Raw genomic sequence first — 20,768 nt, 5'->3', positions numbered from 1 at the left:
GTAATACCGAGGAGAGAATGAACCGTCGGATCACTACATATCGTGACCGTCGGATTGTAAGTTACAAAATGTACAAGGTAAAAAAACACACTTTACCTAACTCTATACTAGACCAAGTTGTACTTAACTATTTCCTATGTGTCGGAATATCCTAACATCCCCCCTTAAGAACAACTTGGGATAGGATTGAAGGATTTACAAATATGACACAATAGGAGAAGGAAGGAGGCACTAGAGCCTATCCCCCCTTAGTGACAACTTCCTGAACTCCAACCATAAATCGAAGTTTAGTGAACTTCGCCTCTGTGAGAGCCTTTGTGAAGATGTCTGCAACTTGATCATCTGTTGAACAATATTGCACTTCAAGAACATGGTCGTGAATGAGCTTTCTGATGAAGTGCATGTGCAGTTCAATGTGTTTGCTGCGCTGATGTTGGACTGGATCTTTGCATAGTTGAATGGCACTTTGATTATCACACCAAAGTGTAGTCGGATGCTGCTGCTGAAAGCCAAACTCTGACAGGATCTGACGAAGCCACAAGGCTTCCTTACTAGCTTCTACGGCACCACGATACTCTGCTTCTGCTGATGAAAGAGAAATGGCACCTTGTTTCTTGCAAGCCCATGTAATAGGTCCTGAACCAAGAGTGAACACATAACCGGCAGTAGACTTCCGATCATCAGGGTCACCAGCCCAATCGGAATCAGTGAAACCAACCAATAGAGGAGATGCTTCGGCACTGTAATGAATCCCAAACTGAACTGTACCTCGAACATAACGAAGTATTCTTTTAGCTGCTTTCCAATGACTTTCACGTGGGTTTTGCATAAACCGAGCAACAAGGCCAACGGCAAAGGAAAGGTCAGGTCGAGTATGGGTTAGATACAGAAGTTTTCCTACAAGTTGACGGTATAAGGTAGCATCAACTTCAGGAGAAGTACAAGTGACTGAAAGTTTGACTCCAGACTGAAAGGGAGAAGGGGCTGGCTTACAGTCTTCCATGTGAAAGTGGCGTAGAATATCACAGGCATACTTGGACTGAGAAAGGGAAATACCTTCCTTGGATTGCAAGACTTGAAGACCGAGAAAATAATGTAAGTGTCCTAAGTCTGTCATTTCAAACTTCCTTTTAAGGCTAGACTTCACATGGTTTATAAGGTTGGGATCACTACCAGTCAGGATAAGATCATCAACATAAAGAACAAGAATGATAAGAGACTTGCCCACTTTCTTGGTGTAGACAGTATTGTCAGAATGACACCTAGAGAAGCCAGATTCTAAAAGAAAGCTATCCATTTTGGCATACCAAGCTCGAGGAGCTTGCTTGAGACCATAAAGGGATTTCTTAATCCGACATACAAGGCTGGAGTCTGTTTTTATGAAGCCAATGGGTTGTTCCATGTAGATTTCTTCATGCAAGTCCCCATGCAAGAAGGCAGATTTAACATCCATCTGATGGACTTCCCATTTGAACGAGGCAGCAAGGGAAAGAACAAGGCGGATAGAGTTCATTTTGGCAACAGGGGAGAAGGTTTCAGTGTAGTCAATGCCTTCAACCTGTGAAAAACCTTTAGCAACAAGACGAGCTTTATGTTTATCAACTTTCCCATCTGGTCCATACTTAGTTCTGTAAACCCATTTGCATCTAACAAGTTTTCGTCCCTTTGGTAGAGGAACAAGATCCCATGTATCATTTGCCAATAATGAATGATATTCTTCATTCATAGCTGCTTCCCAATCTGGATGGCCTGAAGCTTCTGCAAAGGTGTCAGGATCATAATTTACTGGAGCTTGAGCCAGTAAAGAAGAGGCTCTGTCAAACTGAGAACGTGTGCGTCGCTGATCTGTAGGATCACCGACAAGATCACCTGCTGCATCTCGAGTAGCACGAACCCATTTTGGAAGCTGAGGAGATGAAGGAGGATCCTGAGATGGTGGGGGAGGATTGGCATCCTCACTTTCATCATCTGAAGAAGAAATGTTTTCAAAAGTAGAAGAGATAGGGAGAGGTGGCACATCCGCCGGACTAGGCTCGCAGGCCGATATATTTTCATCAAATTTTACATCTCTTCTAATGATAACATTTTTGGACTTAAATGGAATAAGTCTATAGCCTTTGACATCTTCAGAATATCCAACAAAAGTACATTTTTCACTCTTAGGTTCTAAAGCTTTATGCTTTTCATCTGGAATATGGGCCCACGCTTCACTTTCAAAAACACGAAAGTGACTTACATCTGGTTTGATTGAGCTCCATGCTTCTTCTGGAGTGATATTCTTTAAAGCCTTAGTAGGAGTGTGATTTATTATGTAATTTGCACAGTTAATTGCTTCTGCCCAAAAACTAAGACCAAGTCCTTTAGATTGTAGCATACAATTAGCCATTTCCTTTAAGGTGCGATTCTTCCTTTCAGCTACACCATTTTGTTGTGGAGTATATGGAATAGTTTGTTGCATTTGAATTCCATTCTCAGTGCAAAAGTTGATGAATGTGTTTTTAACATATTCTCCGCCATTATCAGATCTTAGCTTAAGAATTTGATGTCCAGATTGTTTTTCAACAAAGGCCTTGAAGGCCAAAAATGTGTTAAATACTTCACTCTTGAGTTTTAAGAAGTATACCCAAGTGCGTCTGGAGAAATCATCAATGAAAGTTAAGAAATACTTGCAGCCAGAGAATGACACAACTGGAAGTGGACCACATAAATCACTATGCACAAGCTGTAAAGGGGCTGAGGCATGCCAAGAGGCACATTTTTCAAAACTGTCCCGATGATGTTTTCCGAGTACACATCCGGAACAAACACCATCTCTGCAAGATACCATAGGAAGACCTGTCACCATATTTTCTTTACATAGATGCTGAAGGGAGCGATAGTTTAAGTGACCAAATCGCTCATGCCAAAGTTTGCTCACTTCATCGTTATGAGCAACAAATACTGAGGGAAGATTTGATGACCCAAAGTTGTGAAACTTATACAACCTTGTAGAATCATCAGCAATGCCAGTAGCTAAAATCTTTTTAGGATCTCTTAGGTCCTTGATTACAACATCATGAGGTGAAAATTCAACGATTTTACCTTCACCTGAATGAGTTATCTGATATACAGATAGAAGGTTGCAGGATAAGGTTGGAACACATAATACATCATTAAACTGACCATTGTCTAGATGAACAGTTCCAGTCCCTACAACACTAAGAGATCTATCATCACCAACATATATATTTTTGGTGTTACAATCATTTAAAGAAGAAAACATGGCTTTGTTTTTGGCCATGTGATAAGAAGCTCCAGAATCAATGAGCCACTCATGAGAATGAGAAGAAGAAGATACATTTAGTGCATAGCCAGACCGCGATGCTTGACAACCACATGCAGAAAGTGCCATTCCTGAAGATGAAGTTGAAGTTGAAGATTGCTCCAAATGGATGTTATGTTTCTTCATCGCTGCTTCCAAGGCTTCCATCTTCTTAAAGCATTTGGATTCTAAGTGGCCATCTCGATTACAAAAGTTGCAATGTCTATCAGTCTTCTTCCATTTGTTTTTATTTGTCTTATCATTTTGTTGAAATGATTTTTCATTTTGAGGCTGAGATTGCTTAGGACCCTTGTTTGGTTTAGGACCATTCTTTTTAGGATATGACTTCTTAGGATTCTTTGAATTTGGTTGCTGCTGGGCGGCTAACGCTTTCTTGGAAGAGTTTCCAAGATTAAGAAGACCAAGGTGTAAGAGTTTTTCTTGTTCTCTTATTAAAGAATCACAAAAAGAGTCAAAGGAAGGGGACTTGTAGTCTGTTCCTTGAGAAATGAAGGCTTCTCTTGTAGAATGGAAGGTGGAAACAAACACAGAGTAGGCTGGTCCCAACTTAGTAAGAATGGAATAGATAAGGTTACTATCTTCTTTCTTAACTTTAACACCTTCCAAGAGATATCTAAGGGTTTTGAACTTGGACAAGAAATCTTCAATGCAAGAAAAATTATTAGGGTCCAATGTAAGCAACTCATTTTCAAGTTGATGGGCTCTAAGTTCATTTTTAATCCCAAAAACTTTATTGATTTGTTTCATTGCTTCATCAGGAGTATCAAGTTCTGCAATATGGAATCTAAGATCTGGAGAAATAGACATCCCTATCAATCCACGTGCTTGATCTTGCCTATTTTCCCATTTAGCAGCCTTATCTTCATCCTTTGGTTTCTTTTCTTGGCCTGAGGCTATTCTGTAGAGACCTTTACTTCTAAGTAAATCCTCAATGTAGGACAACCATTGGAAGTAGTTGGTGCTGTCAAGGGTAACTTGGTATTGACTTTCCATTTCAACGGAAACTAAAGCTAAAGATGCTGAAACTAAGTGTTCCAATGGATAGATCTCGAAAAATTAGGCTGGTTTAAAAAAAACGGCTCTGAAAACGGCTTCCGGATGAAGAAGTTATGGCTTTTTGAAAAAAAGTTGATGAAGTCGCCGACGAAGTGCGGGAATGTGCGGAAATGAAAAAGTCCGCCCCCACAAAATGGAGACTTGAACCCAAGACCTCTACTCTCTTAAAATAGCTTTGAACCAATTGAGCTATACAAAAAATTTGAGAGAGAGAGAGGGGGGGTGCTTTGGGTTGCGTGCTTGCTTTGAGGAAGCTCTTTTTCCCTACAAAACAAAAAACACAAAACCCAACACGGACATGCAAAGAAAATGAACCTTACGGCTCGAAGTTAGCTTTAGCCGAAAAACTAAATATTTTCAAAAATGAACCTTGCGGCTCAAAGTTAGCTTTAGCCGGAAACTAAATATTTTTCTCAATGTTTCTGATTTTCCGAGATCACACTAAGGCGCAGCGGAAAAGAGCATACGCATGAGAAAAATCCTTCCTTTCTGTTTCTGATTTGCCCAGATCGCACAGAGTCGTAGGCTAAAGAGCATACGCAGAAATGAAAGGTATAGATCCGGTAATAAAAAAAGGCTAAATAAACCGAAAACCGAAATAAACAGAGAGAAAATAACTGTAAACTGCAAATAAAAACTGTATACCTCCAGATCTTAAAAATGACGCAGCTAGGGCTACCGAAACCTTTTCGCGTGAAACGAAAGGGGTTCCTCACTGGAACAGATGCTCCCAACACAACAGAGCAGTCCTCTCAGCCCGAAAGCAGTCAGAAACAGTAGATCTAGGAAACGGCAGTCGGATGCAGTTCTACCGGCTTCAGATTTGGATCACCAACGGATGCGGCCCTCAAATAGCTCTGATACCATGTAGGAATTTACAGGGTAAGTTCCTCAGATAGAACACCAAAGGACACCGCTCACAACCAAATCGCAGATCAATACACCAGTATTTTTGACGTGGTTAAAACCCTCAAAGAGGGAAACAGTCCACGGCCTGAGCCAACGCGGCCACTTCAGACAATTTATTAATAAAAGAATGAAAATTTACATATGCTTCTCTCATAGACGGATTACCCTACAAATGACCCTCCATGCGCTTTAAATAGAAATCATGGACCAATCGGGTGTCAAGCCACGGATCAAGTGTCGGTAATACCGAGGAGAGAATGAACTGTCGGATCACTACATATCGTGACCGTCAGATTGTAAGTTACAAAATGTACAAGGTAAAGAAACACACTTTACCTAACTCTATACCTAACTCTATACTAGACCAAGTTGTACTTAACTATTTCATATGTGTCGGAATATCCTAACAGTTATGCCACCTGGGTCACCTTTGTGTTCCTTCAAGCGAGCGCGCCAAGATGATTTGGAAAGCACACTACAATCGGGTTGCTAGGCATTTCGAGGTCGAGAAAACGATGGCGTATTGCAAAAGTATTTCTATTGGCTGAATCTTCGACAGATGTCGAGAAGTACAACAGATCATGCACTGCCTGCGCCATTGCCAAACCAACCATCAAGAAGCAAGGCCTCTATACCCCACTGCCTACCCCTAGTCGACCTTGGGAATCCATATCCATGGATTACATGTCAGGACTTCCTTCCACTAAGCATGGAAATGACTGTGTTTTTGGGGTCATCAACAGGTTCTCGAAGATGGCCATTATGGCGGCCTGCAAGAAGAATATCACAGCAAAATCCACTGCTAAACTCTTCTTTAAACGAGTGTGGGTACACTTTGGGATCCCACAATTTATCATCTCAAATTGGGACAGCAGGTTCCTCAGTACATTTTGGTCCAATCTCTGGTCAATGCTGGACAACAAACTCACTAAGTCCACAGTCTTCTATCCTCAAACCGATGGCCAGACAAAGGTTGTCAACAAGATGATCATACACATTCTGCGCATGCACAACTCAAAGCATCCACGCACATGGGACGAGAGCCTCCCCTATGTTCAGCACAGCTACAACCAGGCTCTTCACAGCTCGACTGGCCACAACCCTCTTTAGGTGGGGTTGGGATTCTAGCCACTATGTCCCATTGATGTGGCCATGCCATTTGCAGCTACTTACGCAGATTCGGCTCATGTCCAGTCCGAAACAGATAAGGCAACCAGCTTCATTGAGCACATCCAACATATTGGCCAGCAGGTCCATGAAATTCTAGAGAAATCAAATGCCAAGTACAAGCAGCGACATGATCAACATCGAGTGCCACACAAGTTTCAGGTGGGCGACAAAGTCTAATTGCATTTACAAAAGGAACGCCTTACCAGAGCCTATCGGAAACTCAGACCACTCTGATATGGTCCTTACACCATTTGGCATTACCAAGGTTGTGGGAGGCAATGCATTTGAGCTCAGCGTTCCCCCATTCCTTGACTTGCACCCAGTGTTCAATGTGGACCGCCTTCAGCCATACTTTCCACCATTACTAGACACATCCGACATTGCAAAACAGCTCACACCCACAGAGTTAAATCCAGATTGCATGGAACAAGCTACAACTGATCAGATCATGGACACATAGATCAAGCACACTCGCCAACAGAATATCCAACTATATCGAGTTGTCAAAGCAGGCCAACTCCTTCACCAGGGCAAGTGGCTCACCAGGGACCAAGTTCAGCAGAAGTTTCCTCATCTCATGGAGGAACTCTACGCAATGGGGACCACTGCTTCCTAAGAGGGGATGAATGATCCAGGTGGATATTGGTGACCACCTGCCAAGTCCACTTGGACCCCCAGCATTGTTTCTTTCAACTTTTCAGTTTCCTTAATTGTAGCACAGTTTACTATTTTTAGTAGTTTTTCGGCTCCTGAACTTCCGGAGTCGTTTTGAGGCCCTAAACGACGTTTTTTTGGGAAAACTAGGAGCAACATGGGTCCATGGACCGATGTTGCTCTTCCCAAAGTAGTAGTTCTTGGATAGATCTTTCTAACGAGATATTGTGCACGTTAAACGGAGATCATATGCCAAAGTTACAACCCAGAGAAGTTGATGTACCAATTTACCCAAACGGGGCCCACAGTTTGGCGTTTCATCTTCTAGGGTTAGGTTTTCGGATGTTTGGGGTTTTCCATTGTTTCTCAACAATAAATAGGCCTTCAAGCCTCATTGTAACACAGTTCAAAGGCATGTCGCTGCCACATCTCTTCTCAGAGATAAGCTACCATCGCCCTAGCTGGTTTATTTCCATTGTTGTTTGTAAGCGTATTTCAGTATTTTACATTAATGAAATGAAGTATTATTTCCGTTGCATCCATGTGTTCATGGTTATTTCTGTGATTTGTTGCGTTCCTGTTTAAATCCGGATCAAGACCCCTTTTGGCGTTTTCTTCCCCAATGCTCTATGAGGAGTCTTGTTCTGAATACACACTGTCGTGTTACATGCCTCTACCTATAGAAACTTGGGCAAATCCCGGTCATATAACATAGCCTTTGCAACCCCAACTATGGTTCTATTTTTCCGCTTTGCTACCACATTCTGCTGTGGATTATACGGGGTTGTCCATTTTCTTCCAATGCATTCCTTCGCACAAAAATCTGTGAAGTCCTTATCAATATATTCTCCACCGTTATCTAAGCGAAGCACCTTGATCTTCTTCCCTATTGCAGTCTCCATGAGAGCCTTGAACTCTTTAAAACAATTGAAGACCTCATCTTTGGTCTTCAAGAAGTAGATCCAGGTTTTCTTGGAATGGTCATCAATAAAGGTGATGAAGTATTCGACACCACTAAGAGCTCTAGTGGACATCAGACCACAAATATCTGAATGTATAAGTCCTAACACGCCATCTGCTCTGTTGTCACTTCTTGGGAATGTTGCCTTAGCATACTTCCCAAGTACACATCCTTTGCACACATCATCGTGTTTCGTGCCAAGTTCTGGAACCCCTGTTATTGTTTCCTTGAGCATCTTGAGTGCTCCATGGTGTAGATGTCCCATTCTCCTATGCCATAACTCATTCAAATCCTTCCCACCGCTATTGTCACTACCTATTAGTGCCATTGGAGAGTCGAGCTGCAACCTGTACAATCTATTGCTTCGGACTCCAATCTGTCTTACCTTCTTCCAGCTTGAGTGTTTAATAAACACTCTCTTCCCTACGAAGTGGATATCATATCCCTTATCCTGTAACTGGGATACTAAAATCAAGTTCATATCCAATCCTGGCACATGCAGTACATTTGTAGTGCTGGTATTTACTCCTGACTCCCTTTGAAAATTGATGGTACCTCTCCCTAATGGAGTACACATAGTTATGTTTCCCATCGTAATATGGAAGTCCATCTACTCCTTGTAGCTAGAGAAATATTTTCTAACTCCTGTCATATATGTTGACGCTCCATTGTCTATATACCAAACACCCTGTGAAGGTGAGCCTGACAATCAAGCAAATTCTTCCTCCAACCTGGAAGACATATCCCTTCCCTACGAAGTGGAAATCATATCCCTTATTCTGTAACTGGGATACTGAAATCAGGTTCATACCCAATCCTGGCACATGCAGTACATTTGTAGCGCGGTGTTTACTCCTGACTCCCTCTGAAAATCGATGGTACCCCTCCCTAATGGAGTACACATAGCAAGCAAATTATTCCTCCAATCTGGAAGACATATCTCTTCCCTATGAAGTGGATATCATATCCCTTATCCTATAACTGGGACACTGAAATCAAGTTCATACCCAATCCTGGCACATGCAGTACATTTGTAGTGTTGGTGTTTACTCCTGACTCCCTCTGAAAATCGATGGTACCTCTCCCTAATGGAGTACACATAGTTATTTTTCCCATCGTAATATGGAAGTCCATCTACTCCTCCTTGTAGCTAGAGAAATATTCTCTAACTCCTGTCATATGAGTTGACGCTCCATTGTCTATATACCAAACACCCTGTGAAGGTCAGTCTGATAAGTAAGCAAATTCTTCCACCAATCTGGAAGACAACTCCGAAGCTCCCTGAATATCAAATCGATCCATGGCCATATGTGTGCTATACCTCTTCCCCTCAGCACTGATTCTGCTATTGCAAACTGCTGCAAAACCCTCTGTAACACAATTCAGTGATCTACTCTCGAAAATAACTCTACTGCTCCTCCATGCCTGCTAGAATTACTAATCTCTTGAAATTGATCTTTTTCTGCCACCTGCAACTGAAAATCGAATTTCCCAAGCAATCCGTACTGACTAGCTAGGTAATCTACGCAACCTCTACAAATTTTCTACTATTACTCCCTTTGAACAATGAAATTCCTACTTCTTCGATCTGAGCTACGAATTTGCTAAACTAGCTCTGATACCTTGTGAAAATTTCATCTATTGCAACAACTGGAAATTATTCTCCTCACTGTAAATTAAATTATGCAGTTTATTTGCTACAGCAAACAATGAATAAAATCACAACTGCAATTTTCACCCTAAAATACTACGGAAAATAAAATACTAGAAACTAAGAAATTCTAGCACACACAAGAATTTTGACACAGTTATTTTTGACCAATTGTCCCTGGAAAAACTCAATGCAGGAAAACCGGTGCAGCAGATGAGGGTTTTATTATTGTTCTTCAACAACGATTCTAAGTACAATAATTTAGATGCTCTACTCGCAATCTAATCTGAGGAAAACATTGGCAAAACTATTGTGACAATCTTCTCACCCCACAGCTAATTTCTACCACCAAAATTTGTGAAAATTCCTTAAACCCAAAAATCCCTAATGCAACACTAATGATATTTCTTCTACTTGTTAGATTTACATGAACAAGTTATTTGCAATTTCCTACGGCAAACATCGAAATATGTACTGCAGCCTACACCAATTAAATTATATGCCGAAACAAGAAACTGAACAATAGAGAAAAATACACAAGTGCCAGTTGTTTTTGGACAAATGTCCTCGAAAAAAACCCAATGTGGGAAAATTGGTGCAGCAGATCTAAGGGTTTTATTATTAAGCTAAAGTATTTCTGAATACAACTACTAGATGCCCTCCCAACAATCCAGTTACAGAGAATCACTTAGCAGAAGAAACTGGTGATATTACCTCACTCTACACTGCAAATCTCGACTGATCTGGCAGCTGAACTGCGAGTTCCCGGCTACTTCTACGCTACCCCTTGCGTGGGCCCTGCGTCAGCCTCTAAGTCACTACATCAGCTCAACTAAGAATCAATCTGCCTTCAAAAGCCTTTTCCTGCCTTGCCGACTCAGAAACGTCAGCTCCCTTAGCAAATTCGTTCCTTTGCGCTGCTCTGCGTGAGCCCTTCCTGGCTCTATGTCACCCTCTTTGCCCTCTGCGTTGCCTCCTCTATGTGTCTCTCTGCCTCTATGCTGAGTATTCTCGGATCCGGAGAAGATCCTCTAGCCAAAACTTCCTCTGCCCCTCACTGCACAAGCTCACTATCGATATTCTCCCAACAGCTGCTCTGCTTCAGAAAATCAAACTTTTGAACCCTTTGTGTGTCTTCCCAATGACCCTCAAGCCTCCTTATAAATAATCTCCCCGTTGATATTCAACGGCCCAAATTAGAAGCTAATCAATGGAAGATCATTTCTGCTTGATCCTCGTCTTTTTCTAGAAGTTACACTCATAGTTAGCTTAATACCCATTAATTGTTCTAATTTCCTAAGTTTAGACTTGGTGTCCCATTAAAAATAATTAATTATTTTAATAAAACTGTCTCCGCGTGGAATTTCCCAAAATGCTTTCTAAGTTCTTTGGAATACATGTGCCCAAGCCTACCTACAAAATTTGAGGCTTAGAGCACATCCGATGCTACCAGAAATCAACATTCCCTCTTAGCAAGGAATGTGCTCTAGCAATGAAACCTGCTGAAGCATCATTTTGTTTTGTAACATCTCCCTCTGAGTTGTTGATGTCTAACAAGCTGTCGACCAACCACTGCGCAAATGTTGCATCTGTAATGTTGTTAACCCTGCCACTGTCAACAATGCATTCATACTGCAACTCCCTCTGAATTTCTGCATCTGTGTTGTTGTTGGCACTGGCACTGCCAACTGCCCTTGCCCTCCAAACTATTGTTGCTATTGCATCAGCAACAGAAAAACATCCCAAATTACTGAATTAACTGTGTTCAGTGTGATACCATGTGAATGTTGGAGCCTGACTGCTGCTAGTCTCTGCGTTGACCCTCCGAATCTAATGCGATGTTACTAACCTCTGCTCTGTCCCATCTGCACTGCTGCCAACTCTACTCTGCAATGTTCAATCATTGGTGCTTCTAGCCACTGCAACTGTCTCTCCGACACTCCTCGGCACCATCTGACACTAGTCCATCCTACTACCTATGATCTTGGCTCCCATAGCAAGGAATTTATCCAAGACGTGGGTTCCTCAAGGATCCTGCCCATCTGTAGCTCTTTCGAACTACAGCTCTACATCAGCCCACCTCCCTCTTGGAGGTATCTCGGCTGTCATGGTGAACTCCTCCTCCTCGATCTTCGCAGGTGCAGCCTTCGGATCGTGCTTCTCATCTTTGTCCTTCTTTCTGAGAGGACATTGTGTTGCGTAGTGACCCATCTCACTATACCTGAAGCACTTTACCTTCGAGATGTCCTTCTTCCACCTTTGCTGCTCCTGCTACCCCTTCGATGCAAGGGTTGTAGTTTCCTCCTACTCCTTGGGCTTCGACCCACTACTGTTGCTTCTGTCAAGCTTACACTTGACTAGACCTCTCCTCAGCTCCTCTTGCTTAAGAGCTACCCACATCTCATCCCAATTCGGCAAAGTCACCCTGCCTAGGCTACTCTGGACAAAGACTTGCCACTCATCTGAGACAAAAATGAGGGTCAGTCTAACCAACTCGGAATCTTGCGATGTAGATCCCACAGCTAATAACTCATCTCGGGTCTCTCGAAGCTTCGTGAGGAACAGATCCACACACTCCCCCTTCTGCATTTGAGCAAATCTCAGCTTCTGCTCTAAGTATATCTTCCGCTGCTTGGAAGATCCCTGATATACTGTAAACAATGCATCCCACATTTCCTTCGCAATCCCTCTGCTAGCGATGTGACAAACTACATGATCCTTCACTCCGTCAAGGATCATTCTCTTTGCCTTTGCCATTTCTGCCTTGTACTTCTTCAGCGAATCTGCATCTACAGGCACAAAGACCACGCTATCGACATCTGTCTTGAGGGCATGCTCATCTAGAACGAATGACATTCTAGCCTTCCAGATAACATAGTTGGATGCTTCGTCCAATCCATCCTGATCACTCAAACCACTGGTTTCCATCTTTGCCACGAAAAACTGTCGAACTGCTCCTATGTGCTCTTACTACTGTTGCTCAGCCAATAAGAGAACGAACTTCTTGGCAGGAAGTCTTCTAAGGAAAAATTCCCTCACTGTGCTTCTCTTCTCTTCTGACGTCTTTCTGCCCAGCAAAATAGCCTGCAGAAAAACTGCGTCCCACCAGCTCTTCCTCACGTTTAGTTGGATGCTTCGTCCAATCTATCCTGATCACTCAAACCACTGGTTTCCATCTTTGCCACGAAAAACTGTCGAACTGCTCCTATGTGCTCTTACTACTGTTGCTCAGCGAATAAGAGAACGAATTTCTTGGCAGGAAGTCTTCTAAGGAAAAATTCCCTCACTGTGCTTCTCTTCTCTTCTGACGTCTTTCTGCCCAGCAAAATAGCCTGCAGAAAAACTGCGTCCCACCAGCTCTTCCTCACGTTTAGGCTTCAACATTGCTCCCTCTACCATGGCAAAATTTCGATATGGAAGCCCTTACCTCTGTTGACTCACTCAGAGAGAAACTACCACGAAATTCAGCCCTCCGGCTTGGACTGCGCAAAACCCTCTGGGGATTCGAACTGCTGCCTCCTGCAGCTTTTTCGACCTCTCCCTTCTTAGCGATGGGATCTTTGGCACTGTTCTTCTTGCTTCACTTGCACTAGCTTTGATACCATGTGAAAATTCCTTAAACCCGGGTATCCCTACTGCAGCATTAATGATATTTCTTCTACTTGTTAGATTTACATGAACAAGTTATTTGCAGTTTCTTACGGCAAACATCGAAATATATACACTGCAGCCTACCCAATTAAATTATATGTCGAAACAAGAAACTGAACAATAGAGAAAAGATACACAAGTGACACAGTTGTTTTTGGACAAATGTCCCCGGACAAACCCAATGAGGGAAGACCAGTGCACAGGATTTGAGGGTTTTATTATTAAGTTGAAGTATTTCTGAATACAACTACTGGATGCCCTCCCGGCAATCCAATTACAGAGAAAATCACTTAGAAGAAGAAAGTGATGAGATTACCTCACTCTACACTACAAATCCCAGCTGATCTGGCAGCTGAACTGCGAGATCCCCGGCTACTTCTGCTCTGCCTCTGCATTGTTGATTTGGGGTAGCATCGAATGTGCTCTAAGCCTCAAATTTCGCAGGGTGGCATGGGCACAAGTATTCCAATGAACCCAGAGATCGTTTTGGGAAATTCCACCCATAAGTGATTTTATTAAAATAATTAATATTTTTAATGGAGTTTTTGCAGGGTGGCTTGGGCACAAGTATTCCAATGAACCCAGAAATCGTTTTGGGAAATTCCACCCATAAGTGATTTTATTAAAATAATTAATATTTTTAATGGAGTTCCTCAGTCTAAACTTAGGAAAATTAAAATATTAATGGGTATTAATCTAATCAGGGGTGAAACTTCTAGAAAAAGCCATGGATCAAGTCAAAACGATATGAGCCTTAGATTATGTTTTAATCTAGGCCGTTGATTGCTCAACGGGAAGATATAAGAAGGGACTTGAGGGTCATTTGGAAGACGCACCAAGCAAATACTCAGTTGCCCAAGAGAAATCAATTTTCTCACTGGTTGATGTTCGGCAAGAGAAAATTGATTCAAAGGAAGAGTTGCAAGTGGAGGAGAGACAGAAAGGGTTCAACATCAGCCAACGAGACAGGGACGAAGACACAGAGCAACAGAAGGAACAACGCTGAGCAGATTGACGATGGGAGAGGCAATGCTGGCCTAAGTGACGCAGGCATTGCACAGGCAATTCAAGAGGCCAGAGAAATTGACGCTAGGCAAGCCAGAGAGAAGCAAAGGGTCAAGGAACCTCTCTCTCTGGGCGGACACTTGTTCAGGAACATCTGTAAATATTTCTCAGTTCTATACTTCTGAGTGAAATTTTGTACATGTTGATTATTCCATCATCTCATCTTCACTCATCTCTCTCTCCTCACTTGATTGGGTGTGCAAATCTGGCAGCTTTCTCTCACACATGCGAAGGAAAGAGGATTTTTTGTTTAGCTGCGTTGACTAGGTTTGACCGAAGTGCAGAGGTGTTGTTTTGGGCTTCGTTGACCTCTCTTTGACTGCGCTTTGGGTGTGGCTGCTTCTCCTTGGCAGGCCGCAGATTTTGGCATAGAAACCAAGGTGATCTGACCTCTGGTTTGACCAGCGTTGACTGCCCTAGTTGCTGGTTGCAGTTTGACTTTTGTTGACCAGCATTTGACTGGACTTTTCGGAGCTGTTTTGGACTGTTTGGGTTTGCTGTTGGAGGCCGAAGTTGACTGGGTTTGACCGAGCTGCTTGAAGGAAGAATTCTACCCTGTTTGACCAGCAATGACTTTTCTGATTAGGCCTTTAATGCTGCTGTCATAAATTATCAGATTTATAAATTTTGTACTCTCTCTCTGCTGAACTATTGAAGAATATAAGAAGAATGATCAAGGGTTTCCCCACATTGGGATTTGTCCCTGGCTGGTGCCACATCTTGTGTACTCTTGTCTTGGCTTGTCTTCTACTATTTATGTTGATCTTCTATCTGTATTTTACTATCATGCTGATGTGATTGCTAAACTGGACATTGATATCGGGCTAGCTAAGAAATTGAAGTAAATTGGTCTTAAGCATAGAACATACCAAAAAATTTAACAATAACTTATCTGTTACTACCAAAAAAGAATAGACACAAACCATATTAGAATAACATTATTAACTTCCAACCCCAAATTCATATTTCTCATATATGTCAATAACATCCCCAAGTAATAAATACATTAACAAGTGCACCACTGTCAAACCTGTTGAATTTTGTAGCTATGGTCAGTCTTCATAATTAATGTTTTAGACCTTCAAATATATGTAATAATAAATACGAGACATGTTCTTCAAAAAGTGGGAATTTTGAATTTCTAAATTTTAATTTTTGCCTCCAAGAATTTCAAGTCGGCCCTCCAAAAGATCAAGTTGGCCTAACCCATTGGACACACCACTTTGGGTTAATCCAGTCACTATATATACTCATTAGACTTCAATCAGAAAGCGATTTTCAGATCACCTATTCTTCTGTTCATCCACAATAAGATGAATTCTGGGCCACTAATTTGTAGCTCTTCTGATCTTATGTACACATGTGGGAGGTTTCTAAAGCAGCAGACCGAAATTCATCTTCTGGGCAGACTGAATTTACGGGTAGACTTTTTCTCTGAAGCAGAAGGCTGAATCCCTGAGGCAGACATTTACTCTGAAGCAAAAGGCCGAATTCCTAAGGCAAAAGACCAAATCCCTGGGGCAGACCCTTTTCGCTGAGGCAGAAGGCAGAATCCCTGGGGCAAAAGGCCGAATCCCTGAGGAAGACCTTTTCTCTGAGGCAAAAGGCCGAATCTCTAGGCAGACCAAGTACTCCTGAGGCAGATCGAGATCTTTGAGGAAGGCCGAAAGTTTTGTAACAGAATTGACCTAAATTTCTGAGGCTACTTATCTCTGTTTGACCAGGTCAGCCCTGGGTTTGGTTATGGTCAGTTTGACCTTGTTTTTGTTTGGAAAGACCAGATTGTATCTTTTGTTGAATTGAATGATTTCTCTAAGAAAAAGACTGCTGGGTTTTTTCCCCAAGTAGGTTTTCCAAGGGTAAATATCTGTGTCTCCTGGTTGGTTGTCTCTTTATGATCCTACTGTCATTAATATTTCTTCTGTGTAATTGTCAATGAAAATGTTACCATTTGCATTTGTATGGTTGATGATATCCATAACAAATGCAATTTAATCATGGAAGTAATCCTATGAAGAGAATGAGAGAGAGATCCAATTCCAACTCCACTGGTAAAATGTCTACAAGCAAAAAGACCTTCAAACTGGTTTGGCCTTAACCTTTTACTCTCCTCACCAACAAGAACCTTCTGTGTTCTAACTTCTAACTATTCTCAGCACCACACGACAGCCTCCCATTTCCTGTAAAATAAGATAAATTAAATGTGCAATCCACAATCTCCGCCAAATCACCAATCTTTCTATTTCAAACCTGTTACATTTTCTAATGACAGCCTCATCAACATGAACTTGGATATCAACATTACCTTTAATGATTGCAATGCCAAAGAGGCAAAAAGGATTCCTTCCAATAACGATGCAGTGGACTGAGTTTTACTTCTAGAAAACTGGTCTCGCACAATTACTGGAGCCAACCATAAAAAAGGGCAAAGGCAATGCCGGTGAGAAGATTCACTTCTAGAAAACTGGTATTGCACAATTACTGGAGCCAACCATAAAAAAGGGAAAAGGCAATGCTGGTGAGAAGATTCAGTCCTACTTAGTCGCAGACTAAAGGGAAAAGTTGACTCTATCAAAAAGTCACAAGCCATTCAAAAAATTCAAGAGTTTCATATATCCCAAAAATCAAAGATTCATACATGTTGGATGCCATGACATCAAGAGTTGCAGACCTGCACCTGAGATTCTTAGACTTTTAAAACCTCAGAACGTCTATGATTGCCCGTCTGGTGTGCTAATATCCTAATAATGTTAGAAAATTCTGCTTTGTAGATTATAAAGATGCCCAGCTTATAAGAAACTAAGGAATGTCATCAATAGAAACTGATACCAGATGTTACCAATAGTAATCTCAGTCAATCCTAAGTTAATAAACAAGTTATTAATCATTTTCGTTATTATGAATAATATATCGTTGACTTCCGGGACTAAGGATGATGATATAAATTTCAGCCTTGAAATACCATATAAAAACATTTTACCACTACTAAAGACAGAGAGTCTCATGCTTAAAATACTTGTCAAAGGCACAATAACAGAATGCATCTAGGTGAAAGAGATGGGCCTGTCTAAAATTCTTTTAGGATTGAACATTTGGGAGCATGCTCAAGCAATGTTCTAGGTACTTCAAATATAAGAAAACAAAGAGTTACCTTTGCCATACTCCAGATTCTCAACTCTCTCGCTGATCCATTTATTCATCCTTTCCCCTTCTCGTTCTATTGTATCTTCGATTCTTTTAAAGAAAATACCTTCTTCCTCGGAGGTCAGACCGTCGAATGGTTCCTTTCCAACTTCTTCATTAGCCCGAACCTTCAAGACAATTTCTCGCAATACATCATCCTTGGTCCAGTCAAATTCTTCTGCCTCCTCTACAGACAGACTATTCTCCTTTTTATCTATGCCATTTTGAGCTTCAATCTGCGTTTCCTCGCCTTCACTTTCATCACTATCTGTTTCGTGACTTGCCACATGTGCTTTTTCCTCAGCAAATTCTGCAAGGCGCGTATCACTAAGATATGCATTATCCTGCCACGTAGATTTTGACTCATCTGCAATCCATTTTTTTGTATTAACCGTTCGAAAGGCTGGTCTAAGCTTTTCATAGTTTTCATCTATAGGCCTAACAGTAATACTCGACTCTCTTGCTTTTGCTGCCATGCTTTTATTTGCGGTGGATGACTCTACTGAAAAGGAATTGTCATTAGGTGGCCTAAAAGGATCGCCAATCTCCACATTTCCATCATTATTGTCCCCTTCAATTCTTTGCTTTGATGCACTCATAGTTGTGTATTTCTCAACATCACTAGATGTATTATTAGAAGGTTCACCCGATTTCGATGCCAAAATTGCCCTGGCTTCTTCCACAGAGGTGATGACTCGTGGCCTTGCCCGTTGTGACCCTTTTTTGGAAGATCGCAAAACACTCTCAGGTTTATTTATAGGTCTATTGTCCAATGCTATTGGTTCCCGTACCATAGTATCCCCTTCAGTTCCAGCACTTTCGGCATCTGTAGAGGAATTATGTGTATCTTGTAACATATCGAGCTGTAAGTGCTCACTTGCATTTGTGTCTCTGATATTTCGAACAAATTTGTTTTCTTCAGTACCATTTGAAAAACGTAAGTCCTTTTCTATTGTAGTTGCTCTAGCTGTCTTTTTGTCTTGTTCGCCCTTTGAATCCGGGAGAGTTCCGGTCAATGTGGGTATATCAATAGGTGTTGCTTCCATTCTTTCGCAAGTTCTGCTTGAATCCGCAAGAGAGGCTGCTGCATCGACTTCTTTATCATCATTTGCATTTGAATTAGCTTCACTCATGCTTGCCACCGTATTTAGATGGGAAGAATTCTTTAAATTCAATCCCCCATACACGATATGGTTCTGCACATCTAATTTCTGGCCCTCTGTGATTGTAAAGTCTGCTGCTGTTTTAACTGCCTTGTCATTCTCTACGAGAACCCCAGCCAATGCAGAGTTATCTACAGGTCTTGATTCCGCCTTCCCATTTATATCTGTGTCAACAACAGATGCTGCTGCATTCAAATCTTTGGCTTCATCTAGACTATTACCTGCATTTATTCCAGACTTACTTAAATTTTGAGCATTTTGATGCTCTGTCTTGCGAGCCTCCCTCGCCATGGACCTGATTTTCAGAATCTTCTTATCAAACTCAGTATCATCCATCGGAAGCTTCCCCCTAGAGGTCATAGTGGCCAAGACCCTTTTCTGTTGTTCACCTTCATTTATGTCAGGATTCCTCATATACAACTCCATAGAGACAGTTTCCTTCCGCAATTCAGCCTCATCTTTGGATACAATACCCTTTGGCGACTTCGAATCCGAAGCCTTCCACTGGTTTCTAGCAAATTCCTTATCCATCCTTTCTTTCTCCATCCTCAACTTAATCTTTCTCATCACCATCTTCCTCTTCTTCTCTTCTTCAAATTCCTTCTGTTTCAATGGCACGTCACTAAACAGATTCTTCCGTGCTGCCCAAAAGAAGCAACAGCCATACAAGACAGTGAACCCGACAACCGAAAACTTAACAAAGGTCGGAACACGAAGCACAACACCGCCAACCTGACCCATCACAGACCCAAACCCTTCTCCCCACTTTTGCAGCTGTGTCTTACCAGGCTTCACATATCTAAACACATTACTATTCCTCGGAGGCATAGATATCCCATTCTCTATCTCTTTTGCAAGCAACCTAGCACGCGCTGTCCTCAAGTTAACCAGTGACATGGCATCTTTATCAGCAAACTCAGCCAGCGTCCGCGGAATGCCACATCTTTCGAGAATGGCATTCTCATCTATAGACACCCTTTCGATACCTCCACTAGCATTTTCATATAAGGTAAAAATGGGGTCCATTCCAGCGCCCCAGGTCTCTCTATCTTTCCGGAGTTGTAAACTCAAGTTTTCAAGTTTATCCCATATCCCCTGCCCTGTATCTCTAAATCCCTCTTTTTCTACATTAATATATACATTTTCTCCCAACCTGCCACCGCAACCTTCTTCCAATCCTTCGCTGGGTTTATTTTCTAAACTCTCACCGGACTTATTTTCCAAACCCTCAATCAATTTTTCTTCCACTGAATTCTCATGGCCAATAAGATTAATGTTATTTTCAGGCATTGAACTGGGTTCTCTTACCTTAATTTGCTCGATGAATTTAGGTCGCAACGCGTTCCGGCGCCTGGGAGCTCCACTGATTCGCTCAAAGGCTGCAATTACTAAATATCTTTTGCGCTTATCCGACCTCCTGCTTAACATCGACATTGATAAGGGATGTAAATGCGTGGCAAATAAGCTACAGCCACTGCGATAGCACAGGCATCTCCCTGGATTTTTCCCATTCGAAAACATAGGATCATTTCCGCATCTTACAGATGTGAAATTTACAGTTCGGTTCAAAGCTTCCATGGCCGGCAAATTCAGGGGCACTCAAATTTAGGAAAAGCTATTCATGGTCTCAGTCTCGGCTTCCAGAAGTCTCAGTATGCTTTTTGAAGAGACGAAGATGTTAGAAAATATACTAGAGCTTGCAAGTCCGCAAGAATAATAGTACGCTCTGGTTAATAGTCCGCATATATACATGGATAGATTTTCAAACACGAAGAGCTGTCGGAGGGCTTGGAGATGGACTGTGCTTATCTAAAAACTGGTTGTATGTTTTTCCCGTTAGGTGGCCTTTTCTCGTTTCCTCTTTTACACCATTATGCCACGTCAACAATAATGTGAATAGCTTTTCCATGTTTTCAAAGGAAAAAAAAAAAGTGATAAAAGAGGTGCCATTGGTTTATGCATGGAATTTAAGGTTAGGTATTA

General features: G+C 41.8%; 1 protein-coding gene across 3 annotated transcripts in view; it reads right to left on the bottom strand.

The window, feature by feature from the left end:
* The window catches only part of LOC149185362 (uncharacterized), a 153,159-nt gene extending 132,547 nt beyond the window's left edge, over positions 1 to 20,612 (bottom strand). For all 3 annotated transcript variants that reach the window (XR_016257377.1, XM_089417907.1, XM_089417908.1), the window contains exon 1: positions 17,591 to 20,612. Coding sequence is in view for 2 of the 3 variants with exons in the window: in XM_089417907.1 (XP_089274033.1) it covers positions 17,591 to 20,363 (2,773 nt within the window). In the remaining variant the exon portion in view is untranslated. The remainder of the gene's footprint in view (positions 1 to 17,590) is intronic.
* Positions 20,613 to 20,768: the final 156 nt, after the last annotated feature.

The sequence above is a fragment of the Pinus tabuliformis genome, chromosome 3_2 (assembly GCF_031772625.1).
Source record: "Pinus tabuliformis cultivar Carrire ecotype Pingquan chromosome 3_2, CPIR1, whole genome shotgun sequence".
Lineage (NCBI taxonomy): Eukaryota > Viridiplantae > Streptophyta > Pinopsida > Pinales > Pinaceae > Pinus > Pinus tabuliformis.
The sequence above is the reverse complement of the archived record's forward strand: the minus strand, read 5'-3'. Positions and strand labels throughout refer to the sequence as shown.